Source organism: Rhinoderma darwinii, chromosome 2 (genome assembly GCF_050947455.1).
Source record: "Rhinoderma darwinii isolate aRhiDar2 chromosome 2, aRhiDar2.hap1, whole genome shotgun sequence".
In the NCBI taxonomy this organism is placed as follows: Eukaryota; Metazoa; Chordata; class Amphibia; order Anura; family Rhinodermatidae; genus Rhinoderma; species Rhinoderma darwinii.
In genome coordinates this window covers 109,177,748-109,204,436 of record NC_134688.1, presented here as the reverse complement: position 1 = coordinate 109,204,436, position 26,689 = coordinate 109,177,748, and the positions used below count along the sequence as shown (strand labels likewise).

At 42.9% G+C, this 26,689-nt stretch overlaps 1 protein-coding gene across 1 annotated transcript in view; it reads right to left on the bottom strand.

Annotated features, from left to right (window-relative positions):
* TIMELESS (timeless circadian regulator) overlaps positions 1-26,689 on the bottom strand; it is a 166,989-nt gene that overhangs the window by 56,218 nt on the left and 84,082 nt on the right. The window contains exons 9-17 of the mRNA XM_075852095.1: positions 21,363-21,450; positions 17,198-17,374; positions 9,671-9,888; positions 9,400-9,503; positions 9,135-9,304; positions 8,432-8,554; positions 8,200-8,351; positions 8,023-8,120; positions 797-920 (exon numbers count right to left, since the gene is read on the bottom strand). Coding sequence (XP_075708210.1) covers positions 797-920; positions 8,023-8,120; positions 8,200-8,351; positions 8,432-8,554; positions 9,135-9,304; positions 9,400-9,503; positions 9,671-9,888; positions 17,198-17,374; positions 21,363-21,450 — 1,254 coding nt within the window. The remainder of the gene's footprint in view (positions 1-796; positions 921-8,022; positions 8,121-8,199; positions 8,352-8,431; positions 8,555-9,134; positions 9,305-9,399; positions 9,504-9,670; positions 9,889-17,197; positions 17,375-21,362; positions 21,451-26,689) is intronic.

Here is a 26,689-nt window from a genome sequence, read left to right as displayed (position 1 = left end):
TTTACTTATTTTTCATCTGAAATAATGTAAAAAAAAAATTTGCCATCTCGGCGTCCGTAAAAAGAAAAAAAATATTAAAACCGTCAGAACCACGGTTTCTTGGTCAACTTAGAGGTGAAAAATATCTATGTAATAAAAATAAAAAAAAGTGATAAAAAATTCATATATACTAAAAAAATAAATGGTACCAATAAAGCCACAGCCTGTGCCGCAAAAAATAAGCCCTCACCATTCAATCGATTAATAAATAAAAAAAAGTTATGGCTCTCAGAATACGGAAAAACATTTTTTATTTTCTAACAGTTTCTTCTTTGTAAAAGGAGTAAAACATTAAAAAAAAACCTATATAAATCTTGTATCGCCATAATCTTATTAACCACCAGAATAAAGTAAAATTTGTCGTTTTTACCAAACGAAACCAAAAAGAAAATGGAGGAATCACATTTTTTTCCAATTCCACCTCACATAGAATTTTTTTTCAGTTTCCTAGTACATTATATGGTAAATAGTTCCAATAGAAACGACAACTCCTCCCACAAAAAAACAAGCCTTCACACCACTCCATGGACTGTAAAATAAAATAAAAAGTTAGGGCTCAGAAGGCGGGGAATGTAAAACGAAAAAATAATTGAAAAAAATGGCTTGGAATGTAAAGGGTAGTATAACCTTTATATATTTATTTTTTCATTAGGTGATGCCATATGCAGATCAAAGTTTTTTGAAAGCTGGGAAAACGCCCTAAATGGTGTATATACATGATATACTAAAGATGCCCTTATATAAAAGTACAAATTACCGTTTCATGTAGTCTAAGAAGGTAAATTCCCTTTCAGACACTTGCACGGAAGTAAGCTCCTCCTCTTCTACTTCTTCCTCAACATCCTCTTCTTCGTCCAGATCTGCTTCGGCTTGTGTAGATTCTGTAGATAATGAAAGAGGATTTTTTTTGTTGATGCTTACCTGTAAAATATTTTTCTCGCTGAGTTCATTGTTGGACACAGAAAACAGTGGATATAAGCTGCTGCTACTAAGGGGTGGACACGAAGCCAAAAAAAAAGGCTGTGCTAGTTCCTGCTACAAAGGCTATATCCCTCCTACAGACACTGATTTAAATCAGAATGTATAGATGCACTAGGAGCAGCCAACAGTATGTAAACAGTAAACCTAGAACAAAACCCTTAACCCCTTTAGGACACAGCCTGTTTTGGCCTTCAGGACACAGCCGATTTTTTCAAATCTGACATGTGTCACTTTATGTGGTAATAACTCCGGAACGCTTTTACCTAGCCAAGCGATTCTGAGATTGTTTTCTCGTGACATATTGTACTTTATGTTCGTGAAAAAATTTGGTCGATAAATTAAATATTTATTTGTGAAAAACTTCAAATTTTAGCAAAAATTAGCATTTTTCTAAATTTAAATGTATTTGCTTGTGAAACAAAGTAATACCACACAAAATAGTTACTAGTTAACATCCCCCATATGTCTACTTTATGTTTGCATCCTTTTTTTTCACGTACTTTTATTTTTCTAGGACGTTACGAGGCTTAGAACTTTAGCAGCAATTTCTCATATTTTCAATAAAATTTCAAAAGGCTATTTTTTCAGGGACCAGTTCAGTTCTGAAGTGGCTTTGAGGGCCTTATATATTAGAAAGTCCCCATAAATCACCCCATTTTGAAAACTGCACCCCTCAAGGTATTCAAAACCACATTCAGAAAGTATTTTAACCCTTTAGGCGTTTCACAGGAATTAAGGCAATGTAGAGGTGAAATTTCCAAATTTTATTTTTTTTGCCGAAATTCATTTGTAATAAAAAAAAATCTGTAACACAGAAGGTTTTACCAGGGAAACGCAACTTAATATTTATTGCCCAGATTCTGCAGATTTTAGAAATATCCAACATGTGGCCCTAGTGTCCTAATGGACTGAAACACAGGCCTCAGGGATTTTGGGGCCTCCTTTTTTTAGAAATATATTTTAGGCACCATGTCTGGTTTGAGGAGGTCTTGTGGTACCTAAACAGTCGAAACCCCCAAAAAGTGACCCCATTTTGGAAACTACACCCCTCAAGGCATTTTTCTAGGGGTATAGTTAGCATTTTGACCCCACAGTTTTTTTGCAGAATTTAGTGGACTTAGTCTGTGAAGAAGAAAATCACCTATTTTTCTGTGGAAACATAGAATTTTTTCATTTTTACAAGGAATAAAGGAGAAAAAGACACCCAACATTTGTAAAGCAATTTCTCCCGATTACGGCAATACCCCATATGTGGTCTTAAACTGATGTTTGGACCCACAGCAGGGCTCAGGAGGGAGGGAGCGCCTTTTGGATTTTGGAGCGCAGATTTTGCTGGATTGGTTTTCAGTGCCATGTCGGGTTTGCAACGCCCCGGAGGGACCAAAACAGTGGAAATCCCCCAAAAGTCACCCTATTTTGGAATCTACACCCCTCAAGGAATTTTTCTAGGGGTATAGTGAGCATTTTGGCCCCTTTTTTAGAGCGAAGGTGACCAAAAAACAGCAATCTTGACACTTTAAATTCTTTATTTATTACAGCGTTCACCGTGCGCAATAAATTACGTTTTAATTTATTCTGCCGTTCGGTACGATTACGCCGATACCATATGTGTATAGTTTTCTTTAAGTTTTGCAGCGTTTGCACAATAAAATTACGTTTCTATAAAATAATTTATTTTCTGGGACACGCTATTCTGAGCTGTAACTTTTTTATTTTTTCGTCAAAAAAGCTGTGGGAGGTCTTGTTTTTTGGGGGACGGGTTGTAGTTTTTATTGGTACCATTTTGGGGTAAATGCGACTTTTTGATCACTTTTTATTCTATATCTTGGGAGGGGTGGTGACCAAAAAATAGCGATGCTGACAGTTTTCAGTTTATTTTGTTTGCTGCGTTCACCGTGCGGAAAAATTAACATTATAGTTTCATAGTTTGGGCCGTTACGAACGCGGCGATACCAAATATGTGTACTTTTTTTTTAACGTTTTCATTTTTTCCCTATAATAAATGACTTATTATAGGAAAACAAAACCTTTTATTTTTACACTTTTATAAAACATTTTTATTAACTTTTTTTTACTTTTTACACTTTATATTTTTGTTTATTAACTTTTTACAGTTTCTTTTTTTGACCTGCAGCTTTGATCGCTGCTAGAATAAATTACACTACCTAGGTAGTGTAATGTATTCCAACTGTCAGTGTGACGTCACAGTCTCTCTGACAGTTGGTCTACGAGGATCAGCAGAGGCTGATCCTCATAGGCTGACATACATGGCAGACTTGGGGGCCGTTGTCTGGCCCCCGGGTGCCATCACAAGCATCAGAAGCCCCCACGATTGCATGGGGGCTGCTGATGCGCTACAAACCCGCTACATGCGGAGATCGCAATCGAGCCCCGCATGTAACGGGTTAATTGCCGAAATCAGCGGCGATGAGCCGCTGATCGGCAACACTGGAGAGTGTCAGCTGTCGGGGACAGCTGATCTCCAAGTTCCCGATGCACACTGTCGCCGACAGTGTGCATCGGGAACGGCACAGTGACTTTCTGTCACTCTGACAGGAAGCCTATCAGGACCAGCCGAAGGTTGGTCTTGATGGGCTTCCGTCCATGGCAGACCCGGAAGCCATTGTTTGGCCTCCGTTTGCCATACTAACTATCGGCAGACCCCGCGATTTCGGATGGGGGTCTGCCGATATGCTAGAAACCCCTAAAATTCGGCGATTGCATCCGATCGCCAAATTTAAGGGGTTAATTCGCCGAAATCAGCGGCAAAGGACCGCTGGCCGGCAAGAGGGGAGTGTCAGCTGTCGGCGACAGCTGACCTCCCGGTTCCCGGTGCACACTGTCGCCGACAGTGTGCACCAGGAAAAAAATCAGTAACTATACTTCCTCGTGCGGGAAGTAACCTGCCGCAACGACGGACAGTTACGTCCTGATGCGGGTAGGGGTTAATGACCGAGAAACCCATCCAGTAGATGTCTAAAAAAAATATAAGAAAATTTCTGGGTGGGAGCGGTCACCCAATGAACTCCGCAAGAAAAGGATTTTATAGGTAAAAATCAACAAAAAATCCTCTTCTCTCGCTTGTGTCACTGGGAGACATAGAAGATTGTGGGACATCCTAAAGAAGTCCCCTGGGAAGGGATATAAAAACATAACTCAGACGCCTCATTTACAGCCTCCTACAGTACCTGGAGACCAAGAAGCGCATTAGAGAATGTAAAAGTAAGCAATCTGGTGAACTTCGTAAAGGTGTAGAAAGACGACCCAGTAACAGCCTTACACACCTGATAGTAAAGGCCTGATGGAGTACCACCTAAGAGGCCACCACAGCACTAGAGGAGAGTGCCGTGACCCGGTACAGAGGAGTTTGGTCTCGACAGTATACAGTTTGCCAATGGCCATCCTGAACCAATGAGCGAATGTAGCCTTCGATGCCACCAGACAATTGCGAGGACCTTCCAAGATGTAGAAAGAGACTCGATCCGGTGGGAAGACAAGTCAGGTAGATCAGAAAAACTCAAGCAATTTCAGCGGATGCAGCTTGCATTTCACAGAATGGGAAGGCAACACAATGTCTACGTTGCCGAAGATAACACAATGACCAAGTGCAGAAGAAATGGAGGATACCACCTTTAGTATGAAGGAAGTAACCGATTGAAGAACCACTTTGTCTTGGTAAAGAACCAGAAAGCAAAACGACAAGAAAGCTGCAAGATCAGACATACATTAATGAAGGTGAAGGTCACAAAAAAAACAACACAAAAAAAACTACCTACCAAGAAATTAGCTAAAAGAAAAAGATACGTGCAGAGGCTTGAAAAGGAGACAAAAACCTGGCTTAAGCACCAGGTTAAGAAGGGATTGTGGAGTCATGATGGGTGAAGAAAAGTCTGAAGGCTTGGAGGTCAGGGAAGAAAGCTGTAAAAAGCATGGAGAGGGCAGAGGCATGTCCTTTGTTGGATCTGGGGCTTAGTCTTATCAGCCAAATCATGAAACGTGATAAAACGATGGTGAGAGATGGATCTCTGAGACGGAAGGCCATTCCCGGGAATCAGGGGATGATGGCTAACCAGAAGAATACATGAGCACACCACATCCACCCGGTAAAGCCAGGGGCCACCAGAAATGTCCTCTTTGATCCACCTGAGAGCTCTAGGGAGAAGAGGCAGAGTAGGCAACTAGTAAAGAATTCTGAAATCGATCAACATCCAAGCCACAAACAGGGAAAAAGGTTTATGTGGACACCATCGGGTCTATGACTGGAGATCCTCACAGAGCGCATTGGTATTCAAAGATGTCCAAATAAAAGGGACCACTCTCCTGAGTCTGGACGCTCCTTACCGAGGAGGTCCACTAATTAAATGTTTACTGCTAGGATGTGGACCGCAGATTGAGCCGGGTATGTGGCTCTCTGTCTAAGTCAACATTCTGACAGACACATCACTCTTAGGATGTGGATCCCACCTTGGCCATTCAGAAAGGCGACCACAGGGACACTGTAAGATTAGATCAGAGGTTGAATGTCCCGCTAGAATGGGGTCCAAAGAAAAAGACCGGAAAAAATGCCTGTAATTCCAGAAAGTCGATTGAAAGAAATGCATCCCCCAGAGACCCAGGGCTCTGTACTTTCAGAGTTGGAATACTCCTTTTAGCCCTGAAGACTGGCATCCGTTGTTGTGACTGTTTAAAGAAACGGATGGCTGGAGAAGAGAGCCACCACACCACCCAGGGGAGCAGAATAGAACAGCCTGGTTTGAATTGCGCACAGAGGAGGGAGAGTATGAAAATGAGCAGAGGAGATGGTCCTAATTAGCCCGGAAACCCATGCAGAAGCGTAGGGAGACAGGCGATCCTCATTGAGGAGTCCGGTACTCCATAATTCAGATTCTAGGAGTAAGATGGGGCATACATTCTGAGGTCATTAAGGAAGATGATGATTGAGAACCCTCTAGACCAGAGAGCTGACTTGATCTTCCTCAGGAAATCCATTCGGAAGTGTCATACTCTGACAGCTATTAAGACACATCCTAATGGTCCAGAGTGGGATGGACAGACTAACCCGGGGTAGCGGAAGTGCAGTCAGAACCAGTGTTGAATGGCTGAAAGCATTGATGCCAGAAAGGACATAGCTTTAAACCTGGCTTGCTTTTTGTGTTCTGTTGAATCAGCTTCCCTGAGGAAAAAAAGCCACAGAACTGAAAATGAGAGCTGGAGCGCCGAGGTTTACGCCGAGATGGAGGAGAGCTCTTACCATCAGTAGCCTCAGAAAAAAAAAAATGTTCTCCAATGATAGACCGAAAAGGCATGAGCCAGAATAGTGGGAGGCCTGTAAGGTATTCATTAAAGAATAGCCTGGCTAACTAAGGAGAATGCAAAGATAGCCCTGAAAGGCCGAACCCCCCACTTCACCGAACGACTGGCAAAGGATTCCAAGGTCAGCAGTTCTTTAGGGAGCGGATACATAGATCCAGACTTTAAAAGTTTACCTATGAAGAATGCTTCCACTCCTTTTAGTCATTAATCTGGAGCGTTTCCTGGACTGTAGCACAAGGCTGTCGATCATAGAAGTCATTTTAAAGGTCTTTTCGGCATGTAAGTCTAAATCAGATTTAAATACCTCCCCAACTGATAAAATCTTGCCCTGTTGTAAAGAGGCATCAAAGCGAACCTTCTTTGGGCACCAAAGAGTCAACAAAGGAGAACAGAGGAGGGTGAAGTTACTTTCAGATGCCTAATGTGGTCTGGGGGTCCTAGAGAAGTGGGTCAGAACCAGAGCTAAAGAGAATGCCCGTTCACGGGTTAGCAAGTTTAGAACACGTGTCGGCCATCTCATATGGCAGCTACAGAGCTATGAAGGAAGGTCAGTGGAGGCCAAATTGACCACGCTAAAACAAATTTTTGCACGTAGTGAAAGCAAAAAATGTGTCTGCTGAGACCAGACGCAACGTCTCGTTTCTAAGTCCAGACATGTCAAGTAATAGCATAATACAATTACTCCACATGCAGAAGGGGTTAATGCGGCTCGCTGGTGCACACAGCAACCTTTGACAAAAGAGGTACTCCGCCTATAGAAAGAAGTAACGTGGCTTGCTGTACTCTGTGGTGCCACAAGTACTCCACCTGCAGAAGGGTTTAGTTTGGCTCCCTGATGCTCGCAAAAATCTAGAGAATGGGTGATGTCTCACTTTGAAGTTCATGGAAATCTTGGAAGCACCTACTCCACCTACAGAAATGGGTGATTTGCTGTGAACCTTGGTGATCACAGCATTCTGTGATAACCAAAAAAAAGAGTTGTTCTCCATCACAAAACTTGGCCTGAGGACAGAAACCAAAAGACCAGGAAGATGGTTGTTTAAGGAAGACAGACTTTCTGTAACAGAGAAAATCCTGCCCTTCCTCTCTCACCAATAGGGGGAGGGCAAAAGAGAGAGCCCACCCAAGCAGTCAAATGGAGTGGGGGCACCCTACGACTCCTAAGGACTGCGGCCTAGTAGGCCTCAGTGGAACCAGGGTCTCGATTTGTAAACCATGAAAAGGGGTGAAAAAACAGCCAAGCACAAATAACTGAGAAACTGAACCAGAGGTTTTTACATTAGAACCCCGTAAGGAAACACTAAATCACATGTGGGAGGTGAGGGGGGCCTGCGACACGTGGGTACTCCTGAGAAGAAAAAATTCTAAAATCGGAAAGATAAGAAAGGAGGGGGAACGTGAGAGAGGGGAGATATACTCACCTCACCCTAGTTGTATTTGTCCTATCTTCATTCTATTCGATTTATCTGCAGGAGGGTTATAGTCTGTGTAGTAGGAGCCAACTTTTTTTCGCCTGCCTCCTAGTAGCAGCAGCCTATACCCATGATCTTCTGTGTCCCCCAATGACACGTTCGAGAAATAAATGTATATAATCTACTTTAGGACATTGTTTTTTCCCTAATTATTTTCAAATTTTGTGAGAAAAAAATAGGACCTTAGTGTGAGAAGAAAGTTAAGTTTATTACTTACTAGGAAGCTCCGCCAAGAGAATTTGCTTAAGGAGCTCAACCTCTTCTTCAGGGCCAGACTCTGGAGAACCAAACACATCCCCCTCAGGCCATACTTCTCTGCGGAAAGTTACAGCTAGTTAGAATTCCTGATAAAATTAGTTGTTTGGCCATGTGAGGAATATTTCATGAATTGTACCTTGCAGAACGAAGAAGAACCAGAGACTCTCCAGCCTGGCCACTAAGAAGACCATTCTGTATTTTAACCAAAGCTTCGGTTCTTTGCTCCTCAACAGGTATCTCGGAAGCAGCATCAAAAGGCACGATTTCATCGGGCAGACTTTCCGAGCCCTAGGAAAATTAAAGAATGAGATAAGAATAGGAAACCACAACCATACATGAAGTAGCCTCTAATCAATGGCAGACGTTACCATTGCACAGATTTTTAGCTGTTCTGAAATAGATCTCCAAACTTCTTCCAACTCTTCAGAACTTCTAGGCTTCTCAACATGTCGACTTGGTTTCTTCTTTTTCTTTCGCTTCACTTTGCGGCTCTTTTTGCGAAAAAACAAAACAAACCACACTATATGTGGATATATGTGTGTGTTTTTTTTTAAAAAAAAGTCAGCTATATTTAGTCTATTGCATCCAATTATCAACATTATCGCTATGGGACATTATGTCACATACAACAGTGTATCAACTTTACAAAGTATGAATTTTTAGCCTTTAAAAAAACCATTTGGAGATGGGAAACATTTAGGCCTGGGCTACATGGAGACTTTCTGTAGCGCTACTGATTGATTTTAACGATCAAGCAACAGCAGTCAAAAGGAATACATTGAATTGCATGCAATCTTGTGTACTGCAGTTGGCACTTGTGTTAAAAATCAATCAGGAATGTTACAAGAGGTCTGTGTGGCCTATGCCTTATAAACCACTTGAAAGACCTTGCTTATATGACAGTACGTAACACAACAGAACAAGAACAGCTTCATAAATAGTAAATCTTAAGTTTAGCATAAATTACTAGTGGGTAATTCTAAAACAAGCTGGAATTACTAAGAGGATGAAGAGCACAAAACTACATTTAGATGAAACATTTCCTGGTTAAGTGTGTATACAAAGGTTTACCTGCACCATAACCGTGCTCTTTCCCTTACAAAACTTTTCCATCATTTTGAGAAACAAATGTGTTGTTTCCACCAGATCTTTTAAGAACGACCGTGGTTGTTTGGTCTCATCAAATTTACGAAAGAGTGCCAGAAACAGCTCACGATACTCCATCATGTAAAATATGTTATCTGAACGCAAAAAAACAAACATTTTTTTTTAAAGTATTTGTAAAAACACAAACGTATACAAAATGAAAAAGTTATCAACGCACAAAATAACTCACTTTTTATGACTTTGCTGCTTTCCCGCAGAGTTTCATCCTTCGAATGGTCCATTTCATTGACAGTCATGAGAAGTTCTTGATAGGCTTTTAGTGCAAGATGCATTCTGTAGTAATAAGTTTCATATTGTAGCTTGAATAACAAATGTGCTCAAAAAAATTTGAACAATCCCACAAATGCAAGGTTTAGTACCTTAAACTAATGTATTCTTCTGTAGTTTAAGGGAACAAACAAAAAAAACCTCACTCCAAACTCACACCATCAAAGTCCTACCTGCGAGCCCAAGAGGAAGCCTCTTTCTTGTCTGTCAGCATCATCTCATAGTAATTGGTGAGGTTTTTCTCTATGAAATGGAAAGTCCTTATGCTAGCAGTTTCAGATACAAGCTCAGGCCGAAACTGATGCACACGATTGAAGGTCATGAAGAAAGCCGTAGACCAAAGGTAGTATGTTTCATCATGCTGCTGTGCCTTCTCACGAATCAAGTGATCCTAAAGTACAAATATTTTTTAAAAATGCAGAGATGCAAGGGACAAAAATATTACAAATTTCAATAAACAAGGTGAAGATGTAATTCAATAGGGAACCTTTATGAAACACTCCCAACCAGGTACTGTTTAGAGAATTGCAATGCCACCAATACAAGGGGAAAACGACAAAGCGGCAGCTGCTCTTTGTCTAGTGCTGGAATCACACATGCAGATTTAAAGTAAACGAACGCCTTTGAAATCGTGATTTTTTTTGTGTTTTTTTTTTATAAATAAAAAGGTCTATTAGGGTAATTGGTGCAACCTTCAAAATACTTATTAAAAATTTTTACTCTTTGAAATGCAGCCGCTTTTTATCCTGTGTACAGAGCAGCTGTATCTAGCGCTGAAACCTGAATTCGACAGGACAGCGACACTGACTGGTATCAATTACATCGAAGTTCGTAACTTAGATGTGATCAGTTACAGGTGGATCTTGTGTTACAGAGACAGGCAGGACCCGCTGATACTGAACCTGTCAGTCCTGCGGACGTGACAGATTCAGGTCTTGGTGCACGATACAGATGCTCTGTATATAGAATACAGAGCAGCTGTATCTCAAAAAGCAAAAATTAATTTGTAATAAATTATTTTGAAAGTTGCACCATTCACACTAATAGATTGATTACTTACTGGTAATCTGTTTTTCAAGAACCTATGACAGCACCCCTGGAGAGACGTCCCATCTGCTGGACAGGAAACCTGAGGATATAAAATGGACACACCTCTCCACACACCCAGTTTTTAGGAAGAACTTAGGATGAGAAGTAATCTAGTTTATATGTGTGCTTTTTTTTTTTTTTTTTTTTTTTGGTGAAAGTCCCTCACACCTTAATATGTACAATATTTACAGGGATACTCAAATTAAAGGTAGCGATCCAGTTTATGAGGGTCATAGGTTCTTGAAAAATAGATTACCGGTAAGTAATCGATCTTTTACCTATTCACCTATGACAGCACCCCTGGAGATGTAAAATAGAAATCAATATTTTTAGGGTGGGACCACAGCTTGTAGTACCTTCCTACCGAATGCCAAGTCAGAGGCTGTATGTAGTTGTAATGTGTAGTGCTTAAAGAAGGTGTGAGGAGAACTCCATGTGGCAGCCTTACATATTTGGTCTAGGGATGCATCTGCTCTTTCTGCCCATGAAGTGGATACGGCCCTAGTGGAGTGTGCCCCGAAGAATTCTGGGGGTTTGAGTTTTTGATTTATGTAGGCTAGCCGTATGACCTGCTTGATCCACCTTGCTATGGTAGCTTTGCTGGCTGCTGAACCCTTGTTGTGACCCTCAAACTGGATAAACAAGTTTTGTGATGATCTCAGATCTTGGGTAATCTTTAGGTACTGGACTAGACATCTTCTTACATCTAGGCAGTTAAACTGTTGTTCCCTCTGATTCTTTGGGGAGTCACAAAAGGAGGGAAGGACAATGTCTTGGTTTAGGTGAAAGGGTGAAACCACTTTAGGAAGGAATTCTGGTAGGGTTTTTAAGAGGACTCTATCATCTAGCAGTAGGGTATGTGGAGGAAAGGCAGAAAGGACCTGGATCTCGCTCACTCTACGGGCTGATGTAATGGCTAATAAAAAGGTCATTTTGAGTGTTAGGATCTTCAAGGAAATATAGTCTATGGGTTCAAAGGGTGGTTTTATCAAAGCCTGGAGAACGAGGTTTAAGTCCCAGGGAGGAAATGGGGACCTTACCTGTGGTTTAAGTCTGCAGGCGGCCGCTAGAAATCTTTTGATCCAGTGGTGTTCTGCTAATTTAAAATTGAAAAAGGAACTTAAAGCAGAAATCTGAACCTTTAATGTAGTAGGCCTAAGGTTTTTATTTAGTCCCGCCTGGAGAAAATCCAATATTAGGGGAATATCTGGTTTGGTTAAAGGATTAATATCCCTGCCTGCGAAGTTTAAGAATGCGTTCCATGACCTCAGATATATTTTTGAGGTAATCTGTTTCCCACTGGCTAGTAGGGTGGAGATGACGGATTCTGAAAATCCTCTCTGCCTAAGGATTATCCTTTGTTTCCATGCTGTCAACTGGAGTTTCTGAATGTCGGGGTGTAATACTGGGCCCTCATATAGAAGATCTGGCCTGTTTGGCAGAACCCATGGTTGGTGTGACGACATTTTTCTTAGCCACGTGAACCATGGTCTCTTTGGCCAGAAGGGGGCTATCACACTGGCCCCGTCTTCTCTGACCTTTTTTAAAACTCTTGGGAGGAGGTTCAGGGGGGGGGGGGAGGAAGGCGTAGCCTCTCTCTAGACTCCAGCACTGGGAGAGTGCGTCTATTGCTGTTGGGTGGTCTGAGGGATTTAGGGAGAAGAACCTCTGGGTTTTTCTGTTTCTTTTGGATGCGAACAGATCTATTGATGGGGTTCCCCATCTGAGGATGATCTCCTGAAATACTGTGGTGTTCAGGCACCATTCTGATTGGTGAAGCCTTTCCCTGCCACCAGGTTGTCCTTCCCTCTGAGATGAACGGCTGATAGAGTCAGCAGGTGGTGTTCTGCCAGAGAAAATATCTGTGCGACTAGGCCCATCAGCGAGGCCGATCTCGTACCCCCTTGCCGGTTTATATAGGATACTGTAGTTGTGTTGTCCAAATAGATCTTTAGATGCTGACCTGAAATTGCCTGTATGGATCCCCTCAGGGCCTGAAGAACTGCTGCAGGTTCCCTGAAGTTGGAGGATCTGAGAGCGGTCTGCTGGTCCCACTGACCCTGAAGAAAAGAGGAGTCGTAATGGGCTCCCCACCCCCAGGGACTCGCGTCTGTGGTCATATTGAGAGCAGGGGTTAACCTCCATGGAATACCCTCTTGTGAGATTTTCCCTGCTTAGCCACCATCTGAGGGACAGTCTTGCTGTGGAAGAGACGTGAAAGGGTTGGTCCAAGGAGAAACTGCTCCTGTCCCATTGGTCTAGGATGTCCCACTGCAGTGGTCTGGACTTGAAGTGAGCCCATAGTACGGCTGGGATGAATGATGTCATGAGTCCTAAGACTGACATAGCTTCCCTGAAAGATGTCGTATGGCTCAGGTAGATCTCGGATATCCTGTCGATCAGGGGCCCGATTTTTTCTTCTGGGAGGAAGGTCATCTGTTTGGAGGAATCCAGCAGGGTTCCTAAGAATATACATCTTTTCGATGGATTTAGATTCGATTTTTTTAAATTTATGTTCCATCCTAATCTTGTCAGTATGTCCTGGACTATCTGTATGTGTAGGGTCAGAGTTGGAACTATTTCTGCTACCACCAGGAAGTCGTCTAGATATGGAATCAGGAGAATGTCGTTCATCCTGATGTATGAGGTCATTTCCGCTATCAGCTTGGAAAATACCCTTGGGGCTTGAGAGATGCCGAAGGGGAGGGCTCTGTATTGTAGGTGGCATACGGACCCGTTGAGTGTTACTGCTACCCTTAGATACTTTTGATGACATATAGGTACGTGATAATAGGCATACTCTAGATCTATTGAGGCCATCACGCAGTCTCTGGAGAGGAGGTTCATAGTTGACGTGATACTCTCCATGCAGAATTTTTTGTAGGTCAGATAGCAGTTCAGTTTTTTTAGGTTTATAATGACCCTGTGTTTTCCTCCTGGTTTGTTTACTAGGAAGAGGGGGGAATAAAAGCCCCGACCTATCTCTGTGTCTGGAACCTGAATTAGGACCTTTTTTTTAAATAAGTGATAGAACTTCTTTTTCTAGGATCTTTTGTTGGACTGGGTTCCTTAAGTCCCTCGTGGGAAGGAATCTGTCTGGGGGGAGGGTTGTGAACTCTAGTATGTACCCTGTTTTTATAATTCCCAGAATCCAAGGATTTGCTGAAATCTTTCACCAATCTTTGAGAAACAGGGAAAGGCGACCCCCCCACTGCCCCCTTGCCGTCATTGTTGGTCCCTATTTTTAGGGTCCTTCTGGGGTCTGAAAAGAAAGGACTTGTTTTTTCTAGGAAATCTCGAGGGTCTAAAGTCCTGTGCCCTAGGGTTAGCGTACCCCCCTCTTTTGTTACTTGGCCCTCTGGGACGAAAGGACTCTCTTGTTGGCATTGTTTGTGCAGGAAACACCTTTTTACTGTCTGATGCCTTTTCCAGCAGGTCATCAAGTGGGGGCCCGAAAAGGTAATCTCCTGAACAGGGGATAGCGCACAGCTTCCCTTTGGATCCGGTTTCCCCCTTCCAGGTCTTTAGCCAGATAGCTCGTCTAGCTGAATTCGCCAGGGCCGCTGATCTGGCGGAAAGGCGTACCGCGTCTACCGAGACGTCTGCCAAGAAGTCTGCTGCTTTAGAAAGTGTTGGGAGGGAGGCTAAGATTTGATCCCGAGGGGTCTTGTCTTTCAAATGTACCTCCATCCAGTTGTGCGAGCCACTTTCAGGGATCTGGCCACGCAGGTGGCTGCAATGGCTGGTTTGAAACCCCCTGTAAAGGCTTCCCAGGTTCTCTTAAGGTAGAATTCTGCCTTTCTATCCATAGGGTCAGACAAGGAGCCTAGATCTTCAAAGGGAAGGGAGTGTATCCTTGAGATCTTGGCTACTGGAGCGTCAAGCCTGGGGATGCTATCACATGTCCCTGCATGCGTCCTCCTCAAAGGGATACTTCCTCTTGAGAAACTTGGGAATGCTTGTTTTTTTTATCGGGAGCTTTCCATTCCTTTTTAATAAGGTTAGATATGTTCCTATGGATGGGGAAGGTTCTATTCTTTTTAGGTCCTAGCCCTTGAAACATAGCGTCCTGGATGGACCGTGGTTCTTTGGGGTCGTCTATATTCATAGTCGCCCTGACTGTTTTTAGGAGTAGGTCAACGTCCTCCGTTGGGAACAGATTTCTCTCTCCCTCCTCCTCACCTGAGGAGTCGTAGGAGCTGTACTCCCCTTCTTCGCCTAGCTGGGGGTCCCCTTCGGCTGAGGAATCGAAATCCATCCTGCTAGAAGAGGCGGCCGGAGGATCTCTTCCCTTTCTAAGGGACTTTAGTGAGCTCTTCACTTCAGCCCTTACAATATCCTTAATGCTTGTGGCTAAATTTGTGGACTCTTCTGATATAATATTATCTAGACATTTCTGACAGAGTCTTTTGTTATAGGAAGATGCGAGTTTCTTTTTACATATCGCACATTCCTTGTTATGGGCCTTATCCTGCTTTTTCCTAGGACAATCCCTGGCCTAAACATATGCACAAGAGAAAGGGGAACCGTATTAGGTAAGGGACAGGTTTTTCTCTTACCCCACTCCTGGCGTCCTCAAGTACCGGAATGGAGGACTTGGCATCTGAGCGTTCAGTGCGTCCTGGTGCTTCTCCTGGCGACTCCATGGCAGAAGAAGCTGGAGAACGAGCTGGGACGGCTAAGGATCGGCTGGGAGGCCCTCGCTCCGGACGCTGGAGCACCTCCTCCCCACGTGGGCCACCGGAACACCGCCCCCTGGAGTGTTGGACGCGCCCGGAAGTGACGCGTCGCGGCAACCGGACATGCCAGTGAGAGCGGCGGAAAGCCGCCAACGCTGGGTCTGGTCCGGCCCCTCCAAGCCGAACGAGCCCCGGGGATCCATTCCCCGCCAGAGGAAGGCCCGCCCTGTGGAGCTTAAACCACCATCCTGCTTTGCAGCAGGAGGGGGACGATGGACCGGGAGAGGAGGGAGTACCTATCCCAGGCTAAGGTTGCTCCCAAGAGGGAAACGTATACCTTTCCAGAGCACCCCTAGTGGAATAAGGTAAGCTTTGCTAGGGGGTCTGCAATCCCGGGAGAAGTGTCTTTTCCTCAGGAGAATCTTCCATCCGGAGGACAGGAAACCTGACTGGGTGTGTGGAGAGGTGTGTCCATTTTATATCCTCAGGTTTCCTGTCCAGCGGATGGGACGTCTCTCCAGGGGTGCTGTCATAGGTGAATAGGTAAAACACCACGATTTGAAAGGTGCACATAGCCTTTAATGCAATTTTTTTTCCGACAATCATGGGAGTGGATACAAAAGGGGAGACATATCAGTCTTCCCTTTATACTTTTCCTTCTTTTGGGTCCAGCCTAGCTTAAGCTTAAAAGGGGTTATCCGGGGACCAAAAAATATGAATGCAAAGCAATTTTATGTAAAAAGTAGTCACTTACTAATATACGTTAATTAAAAATTCTGTACTAAATGGTGCCGTTCAAACCCAGTGAACTGTTCCCGGAAGTCCTGGAGCTTTTCTAAAATTGATGACGCGCCGACATGGCCCCACATGACTGAGGTGCTTCCTGCGCTGTTCGTGTCTGTGTGTTATCAATGGCATGACCGCAAGAGGCTGTTACACTGCCTATTGCAGGAGTCCCCGAGCAGAGCATCAACTAGCGTTTTGCTCAGGACTCCAGCACTGCTCCCGACATTTGGTCAGCGATTCATGGATTTCCTGTAGCTGAAATTCCTGAGCAGAGCATCATCTAATGCATCTAAATTTTAACCCATGTCATACTTTGTGAAGCAAAATTACATTTGTTCAGCATAAACATTCTTCAGACTAATAGCTACAGTGAGAATGACTAATTAATGGAACGCTAAATCTAGAAAATACACAATATAAAAAAAATCCCAAGAATTCCTCTTTGAATATCTTCTCCCTATTTTCCCCTTTACTTCCTCCTACTCACAAACCTCAATCGGAGGAAATGAACACCTGTATTCTCTGCAAGACTTGTACAAAACGTTCTGCGTGCTCCTGAGACAAACACTGTGGGCAAGTTTTTCTTCAGTTCAATTTAAAGGGGTTATCCGGGGACCAAAAATTGGATTAATATTTTTATGTAAAAAGAAGTCACTTACTAACGTACTTTAATGTAAAATTCGGGACCAAGTGCAGTTCAAACCCGGTGAATTGTTCCCGGAAGTGCTGGAGCTTTTCTAATATTGATGACGCGCCGACACGGCCCCACGTGACTGAGGACTTGCTTCCTGTGCTGTTCGTGTCATCAATGGCATGACCGCAAAAGGCTGTCATATTGCTTATTGCTGGAGTCCCCGAGCAGAGCATAAGCTAGCGCTTTGCTCGGGACTCCAGCACTGCTCCCGACATTTGGTCAGTGATGCTCTGCTCGGGAACTCCAGCAATAGGAAACCCCTGAAGTCACTGACCATATATGGACAGAGACGTCGGCAGCAGTACTGGGGTCCCCGAACAGAGCATCAGTTAATGCTCTGGAACTACAGCGATAGGAAACCCCTGAAGTCACTGACCATATATGTTTTGGCCCCCGGATAACCCCTTTGATGATTCATTTCTATGTAATTCACTTATCACTACATCATTCACCTTTACAATGTACATGAGTCGATTATAGCAATTCTCCAGGAAGTCTATGCAGAACTCCTTCAGAAAGAGGCGCACATTTAAAGCAGAGCGGCGGCGTGTCTCTTTATCTTTGGCTTGTTGCTTCCTCTTTGGGACTCTCTTTAATTCCTTTCCATGGTCATGGGTATAATTCTGAAACTGTTATTCAAAAAACGTGTTATATCTTTCAATACTCAATTCTTAAATAACAATGTAGAGTTATTAAAATTTTTAGTGTTTGATATAACCACAGTATATGTAAGCCACACAAACGTAGTATCCGCCTCCATCTAAACCTTATATAGGCAACCAGTCAACTGGTAGATCTTTGACAGATCCTGAGCAGATCACGGATTACTTAAATCAACAATGAGGTTACTTCTGTTCACAAGTATTCGACAAAAGCATCAGAAATTGTTATCACCATAGTCCACAGGAAACCTCTGTTTTTGTAAGTTACCATACCGACTGGCACATTCCTATCTCCTCCACTCTAAGGGCTCATTCAGACTAGTGTAAAACTCGTCATGTGCTGTGCGTGGAAATCACGCACAGCACACGGACCCATTGACTTCAATGAGGCTGTCCTCACATGCAGGAGTTTTCACGACTGCGTCGCGAGTCAAAGAAAAACATATGCCACTCGCAAAGCACAGATGCAATAACACAACGCACACGGACCAGATTTAAGTTTGTAAATCTGTAACGCTCGTGTGAAATAAGCATAAGGCTACATTCACACGAGTGTGATAGATTACGCGTGTAAAAAAAGCAAGTAAATATTGTCCGTGTTGGCTGCATTATTGTATCTGTGCTTTGCGAGTGGCATGTGTTTTTTACACACTCGCAAAGCACTTTTTTTCCTCAATGGACTTGATGCGCAAATCACGCACAGCACACGGACGTGCATCTGTGTGTGGTGCGTGGTTTTCACGTACCCATGGAATTCAAAGGGCGCGTAGGTGAGTGAAAATGCACCAATATAGGACATGCAGGAAGTTTCACGCAACGGACACGCGCTACGTGAAAACTCCTGAATGTGTGTACAGCCCCATTGAAATCAATGGGTCCGTTTGCCGTGAATGACTTCCATGCACAGAACACGGAAGAGTTTTACACTGGTCTGAATGAGCCCTAAGGCTACATTCAGATGAGCGTGTCCAATTTACACGCGTAAAAAACACACGTATTGGCATCAGTGCGCTTTGCGTGTGGGATGCGTTTTTCATGTCCGTGCAAGCACTTCATATTTTTTTTTAAATTATTTACTTCTCTGCTTTTCAATGTATTTGAATGCGAGAAACACGGACAGCACACGGATATCATCCGTGTGCTATCCGTGGTATTCACGAACCCATAGACTTCAATGGGCGAGTAGGTGCGTGGAAACGCACCAGTATAGGACATGCAGGGCGTTTCACTGAAAAACAATGCATGTGTGAATGGCCCCATTGAAACGGATGTGTCCGTTTGTTGTGAATGATTTCAATGCACGGCACGCGAGCGAGCTTGTCTGAATGAGCCCTAACAAATTAGTTTTTCTGTGAACATTTGCTACACTACTGTTCAAAAGTTTGGGGTCACCCAGACAATTTTGTGTTTTCCATGAAAACTCACACTTATATTTATCAAATGAGTTGCAAAATGACTAGGAAATATAGTCAAGACATTGACAAGGTTAGAAATAATGATTTTTATTTGAAATAATAATTTTTCCTTCAAACTTTGCTTTTGTCAAAGAATGCTCCATTTGCAGCAATTACAGCATTGCAGACCTTTGGCATTCTAGCTGTTAATTTGCTGAGGTAATCGGGAGAAATTTCACCCCATGCTTCCAGAAGGCCCTCCCACAAGTTGGATTGGCTTGATGGGCACTTCTTGCGTACCATACGGTCAAGCTGCTCCCACAAAAGCTATATGGGGTTGAGATCTGGTGACTGCGCTGGCCACTCCATTGCAGCTAGAATACCAGCTGCCTGCTTCTTCCCTAAATAGTTCTTGCATAATTTGGAGGTGTGCTTTGGGTCATTGTCCTGTTGTAGGATGAAATTGGCTCCAATCAAGCGCAGGGTATGGAATGGCGTTGCAAAATGGAGTGATAGCCTTCCTTATTCAAAATCCCTTTTACCTTGTACAAATCTCTGACTTTACCAGCACCAAAGCAACCCCAGACCATCACATTACCTCCACCATGCTTGACAGATGGCATCAGGCACTTTTCCAGCATCTTTTCAGTTGTTCTGCGTCTCACAAATGTTCTTCTGTGTGATCCAAACACCTCAAATGTTGATTCGTCTGTCCATAACACTTTTTTCCAATCTTCCTCTGTCCAATGTCTGTGTGCTTTTGCCCATATTAATCTTTTCCTTTTATTAGCCAGTCTCAGATATGGCTTTTTCTTTGCCACTCTGCCCTGAAGGCCAGCATCCCAGAGTCGCCTCTTCACTGTAGACGTTGACACTGCCGTTTTGCAGGTACTATTTAATGAAGCTGCCAGTTGAGGACCTGTGAAGCGTCTATTTCTCAAACTAGAGACTCTAATGTACTTGTCTTGTTGCTCAATTGTGCAGCGGGGCCTCCCACTTCTCTTTCTACTCTGGTTAGAGCCTGTGTGTGCTGTCCTCTGAAGGGAGTAGTACACACCGTTGTAGGAAATCTTCAGTTTCTTGGCAATTTCTCACATGGAATAGCCTTCATTTCTAAGAACAAGAATAGACTGTCGAGTTTCACATGAAAGCTCTCTTTTTCTAGCCATTTTGACAGTTTAATCGAATCCACAAATGTAATGCTCCAGATTCTCAACTAGCTCAAAGGAAGGTCAGTTTTATAGCTCCTCTAAACAGCAAAACTGTTTACAGCGGTGCTACCATAATTGCACAAGGGTTTTCAAGTATTTTCTAATCATCCATTAGCCTTCTAACAGTTAGCAAACACAATGTACCATTAGAACACTGGAGTGATGGTTGCTGGAAATGGGCCTCTATACACCTATGTAGATATTGCATTAAAAACCAGACGTTTGCAGCTAGAATAGTCATTTAGCACATTAACAATGTATAGAGTGTATTTCTGATTAATTTAATGTGATCTTCATTGAAAAAAACTGTGCTTTTCTTTCAAAAATAAGGAAATTTCTAAGTGACCCTAAACTTTTGAACGGTAGTGTACGTTTCAGCTCTATTCTTTTGAGAAAAAATTTGCAGGCTTACAATAAAAAAAGGATTGCAAACGTGTGTTTGTGAAAAATTTAAATCTGAAAGCGGCACCCTGTATAAGTACAGCGTATTGCTTAAACACGATAGCTTCTTTTGTGAAAAAAATATTTTTATAAATATGCAACGTTTCAGCCCCCATTTATGGGTCAATAAAAAACACTTTATTCACTTAATCTATCTTTTGGAGTACTGCCTATTCCAATGAAGTGTACCTATATGGATAGGGCTGGAGGTCAAGGCCCTGAGAGTTGCTCCCACACTTAGGCCTCATACACACGACCGTCGCCGTGTGCACGGCCCGTGATTACGTCACAGACGGCCGTGGAGCGTCATCCTCAAATCACGGACCGTGCACACATTGACTTCAGTGAGCCCGGAGCGCAAATGCGGCCCGAATAATGACATGTCCTATTTTTTTGCGGTTCGGGCTCCCGGCCAATGCACTGACAGTGTAAAGTACGGTCGTGTGCATGGGCCTATAGAAATGAATGGGTCCGCAATTTATCCGCATTTTGTGTGTGAATGAGGCTTTATATGGTGCTGCTCGCCTTAAAGTTGATATATATATATATATATATATATATATATATATATACACACACACACACACACACACCAAAAGAACTAACTCCTGGATATCATGGTGTAATACCAATAGTGATAAACTAATCCATAAGCGACGTTTCGGCAGATGCGACTGCCTTTTTCAAGCAGCACGAGTGCAGCCTATTTTTTTCGTAACTTTCTTTTGTGAGAGATAGCTAGATAGATAAATAGGGTTCATCTGTTTCACCGTTATCCATTACATACAGGCAGATATATCTTTCAAAACTTATATAAAGTGCTTCCTATCACCTACTATACACATAAACATAAGTCCTTTTGTGTGATCCCATGTGCAGCTCCAGTCAATTCATATGAGAAATACTTACATTATGAAGCCCCTTGTGGAATATAATATCTTTATCTCCAATAGACTTTAATCCCTGAATTATATATGAGCCACCAAACCGGGAATGCCTAGGAAAAGAAAACCTCAGCTTAAGACATTCATAGCACATTTAATAGCCATGCTAACATATACAATAAGGCTGAGTTCACATGTCATGGATTTTGTTGCTTACTGGACACGGATCTCACCATTTGCATTGCAAAAGGGTAAAACTCGCATTGAAATTCTGCGGCATGTGAATTCAAAGCAAGTTAATAACAATTTTATTTCTTCATTGTAATGTATAGGCAATAAAAGATATTTTATGATAATTACTTTTCTAGTCTCCGGTGACGTGATTGAAGAAGGAAGTCCCCTTTGATCATGCCGCGGGCGATAAAAAAGTTAAGCAGCTTGGTTTGGAGTTGCCTCCGATCCCAGCTATATTCACTAGGCTTTTCTAAGTACAGGATCTGTTCGTAACAGCGCCTGCTTAGAGTAGGAGCACTCACAGAAGCCATTTCTACAGCGACATCAAAAGACATCACTGTAGATTAAGGACCTGCACCACCGTCAATCAAGGACCGCACACTTTCTTTTAAGGGGTTAAAACCTTGATATTGATGGCTTGTCACTAGGAAAATAATCATCTTTATTTATATAGCGCAAACATATTCTGCAGCGCATTACAATTCAGAGGGAACATGTACAGACAAAATGAATCAATGCAAACAAGAGCCCTTCTCACGACAGCTTACAATCTATGAGTAAATAGGGGTGACAAAATGTTGAAAGTGTTCATTCTGTACAATAGTCCATCCATCTTTTATACTAAATAGGGTAGTACACAAAGCTGCATGAGCCAGTATCTGTGTATGCACACATCTGAAGGGCACTGGGTAGTGCATTCCAGAAAACTGGTGCAGCACAAGAAAAGTTTTGGAGACGGTAGTGGGAGGTTTGGATTTTGGAGCAGGTTAGGCCGCGGACAGCGAGTCGGTTTTACGGGCCGTGCTCCCATTATAGAGTATAGGAGCACGGCCCGTAAAATAAAAAAACAGGACATGTCCTATTTTTTTCGGCAGGTTTCTACGGAACGGACACACTCCCGTAGACATACGGGAAGGTGTCCATCAGCCACAGAAATGAATGGGACTGTAATTACGGTCGATTTTATGGTCGTTTGCATGGGGCCTTAGTCTTAAATTTTTACAGAACGTAGAGCACAGGTAGGGTGGTAGACAGCTGGAGCAGATATAGGGGGGGAGGGGCACAGCACTGTGGAGAGCTTGTGAGCGAGAGTGATAGGGTTGAATTGAATTCTAAAGTGAATGGGCAACAGGGTAGAGGGATTAGTGTAGCGGTTAGACAGATAGATTCCGTGTGCCCTCGGTTTTTGACGGATCCGTTGCCCTAGCAACGGCAGGGCGTGCAAAATTTCACAGACTGGGACATGTGACAAGTTCAAATGCAGTTCAATACCTTCTGTTTTGTTTGTTTTTTAACTCGTTTTATTGAACTTCAAGCTTGCAACAAAGAATTTACAATGTTTAAGGCATATCATACATCAATAATTACATGTTGGTCAGGTCAATTTTGAACAACACAAATTACATTACAGGTATTATAGCCGACCCACACATCGGCAACTTATTCAGAGGACATCAGGCAATTGAATTCCATATATACATACGCTTACAAGAAAGATGCAAAAAGAGTATTACACAGTATTCAAATACATTATTCAAACATACCTCACTCCCTCGACAATCTATGTGAGAGAAAGTGCATAGTATTTCCAGTGTCTCAGGTGAGGATAGCCACCCATCCCAAATCTTCCCAAACTTGTGGTCACATTTCCTATTTCTATAAACCACTCTCTCAAACGGGATGACTTGATTAACCAGAGATTTCCATTGTGTAAGCGTGGGGGGCCTGTCCGCCATCCATCTCAAGGCTATAGCTTTCCTAGCTAGGAACAAAGTTTCCATAAAAAATACCCGACTGTGGAATGGCCAATTCTCCTCCCGCAACAGTCCCAGCAGACAAATTTCCGGTGTCTTGGGTATAGGCACCGATACAATATCATTCAAGACCTCGAGTACCCCATCCCAGAAGGAGCTAATACACGGACAGCTCCAGATAAGATGTATGAAGTTTGCCCCTGAGAAGTTACATCTATGACATTCTGTATCCTACCCATACGGTACAGACTAGTTGGTGTAATATAACACTGGTGTATTATATACAGTTGGGTCAGTCTATTATTAACGGAAGGAGATACCAATAAATGAGATTCCAGTGCCTCTGACCAATCTTCCTCGGACAAATCTGGGATAACTGTCTGCCAGGCCGAATGTACAGGGAGTGTACTCGACTTTTTGCATTCAAGAGGGGTGTGTATATTGCCGAAATAATACCCTTGGGTCCCTGTGTCTTCAGAACTCCAATCAATGGGAACTTCGAAAGAGACGGGGACTGTGTCCTAAATTGCGAGGTCAACGCATGTCGTAGTTGTAAGTACCTGAAGAACTGGGTACGATGTAAATTATAGCCCTCCATCATCTGAATGAATGATAACAACACATTGTCTTTATAAATATCCCCAAAACACAGAACTCCCTTGGACTTCCAAAACTCGGATCCCTCCAATGTGTGTAAGTGCGGAAACATGGGATTTCCCCACAACGGTCTCCCCTCCTCCAGATCCCCAAATCCACACAGCAGCTTAGCTGCCTTCCACACCTGATGTACTAGTCTGTGAAGTAGAAGCAGTTTCCCTCTGAACAGAGTGGGGTTCTCCAGCACAGGCCACAGTACAGATACCCCCAGCACCTGACCTAAAGCATAATCGGGGAAGGATTCTGTGCCCTGGTCAATCCATTCCTTCAAATAAACGCAGTTGACCACTCAAAAAGTAAATATAAAAAATCAGGCAGTGCCAGTCCCCCCCTGACCTTCGGGTGCTGTAGCTTGACCAAAGCAAGTTTCCTACGAGATTTCCCCCAAACAAAACTAGCCATCAAGGAGTGTAGCCTATCAAAAAAGGATCTTGGAATAGGACCATTTGCATGCTCCAGTAAGTATAATCCCTTTGGTAAAAGGATCATCTTCACCAAGTTTTCCATGCTTTAAATCTCTCAATGAAAAGACTCTCCAAGGGGTATATATTCTCATCATGAGACTCATCAGGAAGTTTCGTAATGTATATGCCTAGATATTTAAAGCTAGTAACCACCGGCAGATCATAATACATATCTGGCCAGTCCACCTCCCACAAAGGCATCAGAGCCGACTTAGCCCAGTTGATCAGAAGACCAGAAACGGTTCACAATATCAATAGCCCGTGGAAGAGTATCATGAACCTCGGACATGTAGAGAACTAAATCATCCGCATACAGGCCTATTCTGCTTTCTCCACTACCAATTAGAACTCCCTGAAATATGTGATCCTGACAGATGTGAATGGCAAGAGGTTCTACGGCTAAAGCAAAGAGAAGAGGGGATAACCGACAGCCTTGTCTGGTGCCCCGACTTAGATCAAAAAAGGCAGTGCCCATACCATTAACCAATAGGTTTGCCCTGGGGTGCTTATATAAAATGGATATCCATTTGGAAAATCCAGATCCAAATTTAGACATTACCGCTTGCAGATACCTCCACTCCACGGAGTCAAAGGCCTTGGTCGTATCAAGAGACGCCAACGCCCATTGTTTATGTCAATTTCCCCCGACCTGTGAAACCGCCTGGACCCTGCGAATATTCCACGAAGAGGATCTCCCAGGAATAAAGCCGGATTGGTCCTCATGTACCAATGAGGTGATAATAGGATTAAGTCGATTTGCAAATATTTTAGTCAGAATCTTATAATCTAAATTGCGTGGAGATAGGTCTATATGATCCACACTCCATGGGATTTTTGTCAGGTTTCAGCAAAATTATACCTTGTTTTTTTAACCGAAACACGGAAGCGAAACGGAAGCACAACGTCCGTTTAAAATGGAAACACGGAACACAAAACCGACACGGATCCGTGGCTCTTTGGTCAGCCCCTGCGTCCCCTTCATTGTTTACCAGAGACAGCACTGTAAATGTGGTAGTGGCTGTGCCTGGTATTGCACCTCAGTCCCATTCACTTGAATGGGACTGAGCTGTAGAGTCCTGGAAAACCGCTTTAAGATGTGGAGGCAAATAATGGCATTTAGGACTCCAGAAATGTGTTTATTCAATCCACAGAATTCTAACTATTCAATCTATATTGCTGTACGATGCAATTCTTTTCATTTTTTGTTTAAAGTTAAGACTAACAGTACTTTAACTCCTCAGCATTTACCCACTGTCTTGACGGCGGGCAGCGCAGGTCTTTAGTCTACAGTGACGTCTTTTGGCTCCTGCTCTAAGAACAAGCTTTTACTAACAGCTCCTGTTCTTATAGCAGCCTCCTGCTCTACAGCAGGGATCTGAGGAACCTCAGATTCAGGCCGTTTAACTATTGGCAGTCCATAGCCCACATTGATTACATCAGCCCGAGACCTGGTCGCCCAATCAGAGACTGGGATACCCCTCTGCTGTCTGCCCTGGGGACGCAGAAAGGACCCCAGAACTGTTGTTTAGTTAGCCTGCTTTAGTATTGCCCTAAAAGCAGCCTGTATCATAGTGACACAAAGGGTAACGTACCAGCATACAGGAGTAAGCGAATACATAAGTTTAAAATAAAGACGTAAAATTGGAATCCCTTAACGGGATTAGAAACGAAAAGGTTTGCAAAAAATATAAATAAAAAAAACACCCTTATTAAGTACAAAATAGGGATGTCACGATACCAGAATTTGGACTTCGATACCGATACTTTGTTTAGTATTGCGATTTCGATACCAATTCGATACTTTGCCAACAGTAATAAAAAAAAAAAAAAAAGTTCTTCCATTTTCTGACGTGAGGCACGTGGCGTGATGAATTTATCCTCCACGTGCCTCACATTAATAGTAATAAACCCCATCATGTTTCTCAGTCATAATGGGTTAATGTGTGAGGTACATAATGGGGTTAACTACTATTAATGTGGGGCACATGGAGGTTAAATTCATCACACCTTGTGCCCCACAATATGTGATAGAAAGCAGTTTTGTTTTTGTTTACAGCGTGCACATTATAAATGATGCAAAAAAATTATTGTGCAGGTTATTACGACCGCGCCAATACTGAATATGTGTAAATTATATGTATTGAGACTTATTTTAATGTTTATTGTAAAAAAGGTGTGTGTGTATTTTTTTTATTTAATATTACTTTATTTTTTAAACTTTAATGTACTGGCATATGTCTATA